Below are 3,444 nucleotides of genomic sequence, written 5' to 3' on the forward strand. Positions count from 1 at the left end.
TTTCCAAACTGCTGAAATATCAGCCATTGGTTGAAGCCATCCATCAGCTTGACTATCACTGTAAGTTAATTACCCTAGTGTTTGGAAGTTTAGGTCATGTGCACAAGAATGTGATTAAAGGACTGCAGTTGAGTGGATTGCAAAAAAAGAAATAAAAAAAACTCGCAAAATTTTGTTCAGTGTCAGCCACTATAGGGAGTATGCAAATCTGGAAACGAAGATGTTTTGTCTATCCTAAGTAGGAAACATATTTTCAAGGAGCATGATCTTTACTTAATATCCTAATGATTTTTGGCATAAAAGAGAAATGTATAATTTTGACCCATACAATGTATTGTTTGCTATTGCTACAAATATCCCCCAGAGACTTAACACTGCTTTTGTGCTGCAGGGACACAGATGGTTGCTGCAAAGATTAGTTTAAAAAAAATACTAAACAAATATTCAAATGTTCGACATCTAAGCATAAAATCTAGAACACTTCAGCCATCTACTGGCCATTACTGTTGATAACATGAAGACATGAAGTTATTTCTGTATTTTTCATAGAAATGTGTTCTTAAAAAAAAAAAAGGGACACTGAACTATAACTGCTTAAACTAATACAAAGTGATCTAAAAAGTACAAAAAAAAAGAACATGACATGAAAGAAACAAAGTTTTGCTCAGTGGAAACATTTACCAGAATTAATTTAAAAAAAAAAATTAAACTACGACATAAGGCTTTGTTTCTGATTTTAAAGTCTTAATTAGAAAATATAAAGTCACATTGTGATAAAAAGAGAAAAAATTATCTTTGCACATTTTTTTAATCTGAGTGTCAAACAGGCTTCCACTGAATAAAATCTTGTCTAGACTACGTTTAACCAATTAACTAAAATATAAATTAATTAATTTACACATTTTATTTAAGAGTTTGCAGTAAGCTTAATATTATTAGAAAGGTTGCTGCAATTACTGACATTTAAAAAAAATAATGTTACAATTATATAAAAAAAATCGTTAACACATTATAGTATTATTATTTGTATTTTTTTTAACTATTTTTATTTGTAAAATATTTAAATATTCAAAATATGTATTCAAATATTCAAAAGTATTCAAAACAAGTGTGGTTATCACACTCATTTAGTTTAATTTACCCACTCTGGCCATTAAATATATATATATATGAACTGCTCTGAGAGTCAAAAATATATAGTTTCTGCCAGAAATGTATTACTATTGTTCAGTAGAATCTACAGTAGTACATCTACTACTACTAAAATTATTAAGGAATAATCACAATATTTCTTCCATGTTTTAATTTTAGTTGTAAATCCCCTTTGTTTGCCAAAAAATTTAATTTGTTTAATTTTCATTAATTAAAAGATCAATTCAATGAATGTGTTGTCTTTATTCGATAACCAGAACAATTTAAATACACAGCAGAATTTCTAAAGGAAAAAAAAAACATTTCATAAGGCTATAAATAAAAGCTTTTTATATTATTAAAACATATTAAAACACAGTAAACAAGGTGAAAAAACACTACATGATTGCAGTTATACATTGTGCACGGCCCCTAGTGTTTTCTGCAGCACTTTATTCTGTGATATCACAACTACAGGACACTGAAAGCACCATATCTTGTGCATTTTGCCCGTACTCAGCCAGATCTGTCAACAAGGCTACTTTATGTGAATGCGAGTGCATTAGCAGGTAGTGAATCACAGGTGTTTTATAAATGCACTATAAGCCTTTGACTTTTTAACTTTACTCAACATTATTTTATTCACCCGTTATACTGAAGAGACCTTTTTGAAGCATATTGTTTTTTGCAATTCTGAGGCGTTGAGTTTTATTTTGGTGTGACTGCTCTCCTCGCAGATCAACTCTTTCTTGATTCTGTTGCAGGCTCTCTGTGCCTTGTCTTGGACTTTTATGTCACTTCCTGTTTCCTGTGGTGTTTGTAGTCAGTTTGTAGTCCATTGCTTCCCCTTGATCATTCTCCCCAGGTGTGTCTTGCTATCTTGTTATTTTCACTGTAAGGTACTCTTTACAACTCTAATTAAACAATATTATTTAAACATATTTAGCTTAAGCTTAAATACTTTTGCTTTGTGTGACTATATCATTTAATTATATATCTTTCAATGTAGCTTCTGTGATTGGTACGTTGTTTTACATCTTAATAAAAAAACCCAGAAAGTTCAATAGCACAAAGTAAAGCTAAAAAGCATAATTACATAATCTTCGTACCTGACTAATAATAGGTTAATAACAGGTTCTCCATTCATTTAGTTGAACTTTATATTCACATTTATACGTAATACTTTGTAATTTAGCCTATTCTTAGACTACAGACATACTATAAAACACTATGTAAAACTAATTATATAACAAAACATATCGATGCGATCTGTTAACAGTTCGTTTTTAACATAACTCGCATGCTGGACAAATACATCTTTGAACATTAAAATAATAATTGCAAAAAACTAATGTGAAACCTTTGGTGTTTCAGTTGCAACAAGTTAAGAACATTTTTAATAGCTTTTTTTTTGTCATTTAAAAATTAAAAATAAACTTTCAGATAATGCTTTGGGTGTGGATCAGAACACCTTCTCATGAAACCGCCAATATCTGAATTAATATCATAATTGCTTTTTCATTAGTTTGAACAAATTCAGCCGAATTATCCAAAATACGTGTACGAGTCTTACTTGCTCCGGGAACCTGTTCTGTGATATATCTGTGATAGTTAAACACATAAAGGTGTATGCTGTCTTCAAATATAATATTTAAAATTCACTTGTTTTTTCATCATTCTTCTCTCTGATTTAGAGCTGCATTTCTGTTATGTAAATATGTTATTGGCTGCAGCTGCATGACACGGAGTCAGTTTTATCAAAAACAGTTTATTTTTCAAAACAACATCACATTACACATCTACAGACGGGAGCAATTGTGGCAATGTATAAAGACGGAGGACGGAAAGAGAAAAGAAGGGCATAAAGATTAGAGAAAGCAAAGTGACTCTTCATTACTCAGTACTGGAAACTGCGCTTCGTCTGAATGTCGTCCAGGATTTGCTGTAACTCCTCATCCTCAAACCGGCCTTCCACACTAATGAGAACACACACACACACACACACACACACACACACACACACACACAATAAAAGAACAATGTAAACACACATCAAAAACAGCTGATTGTAATTTTCAGTTCAACAGTCTCATAAAACATCAATGTGTCGTGCTGTCAAAGGAAAACACTCTTATAGCTAAAAAGATCATTTATAAAACGAGTTCCGGTGCTTGACTCTGATTGGCTGAGCCGCATTCGAAGCTGTTGTAAATGACGCTACAAAGTAACACACACCTTTGTTTACGTTTGTGTTACGTTACTTTGTAGCAACCACAACTGTTTCTGAGGAGCTACATTGTTTGGTGGAAGAAT

General features: G+C 31.6%; 1 protein-coding gene across 1 annotated transcript in view; it reads right to left on the reverse strand.

Annotated features, from left to right (window-relative positions):
- Positions 1 to 2,906: 2,906 nt before the first annotated feature.
- The window catches only part of polr2d (RNA polymerase II subunit D), a 6,144-nt gene continuing 5,606 nt past the window's right edge, over positions 2,907 to 3,444 (reverse strand). Inside the window, exon 4 of the mRNA XM_016247611.1 lies at positions 2,907 to 3,107. Within this exon, the coding sequence (XP_016103097.1) occupies positions 3,029 to 3,107 (79 nt within the window). The 3' untranslated portion in view covers positions 2,907 to 3,028. The remainder of the gene's footprint in view (positions 3,108 to 3,444) is intronic.

This window comes from Sinocyclocheilus grahami, unplaced genomic scaffold (genome assembly GCF_001515645.1).
Source record: "Sinocyclocheilus grahami isolate Dianchi unplaced genomic scaffold, SAMN03320097.WGS_v1.1 scaffold844.1, whole genome shotgun sequence".
Lineage (NCBI taxonomy): Eukaryota > Metazoa > Chordata > Actinopteri > Cypriniformes > Cyprinidae > Sinocyclocheilus > Sinocyclocheilus grahami.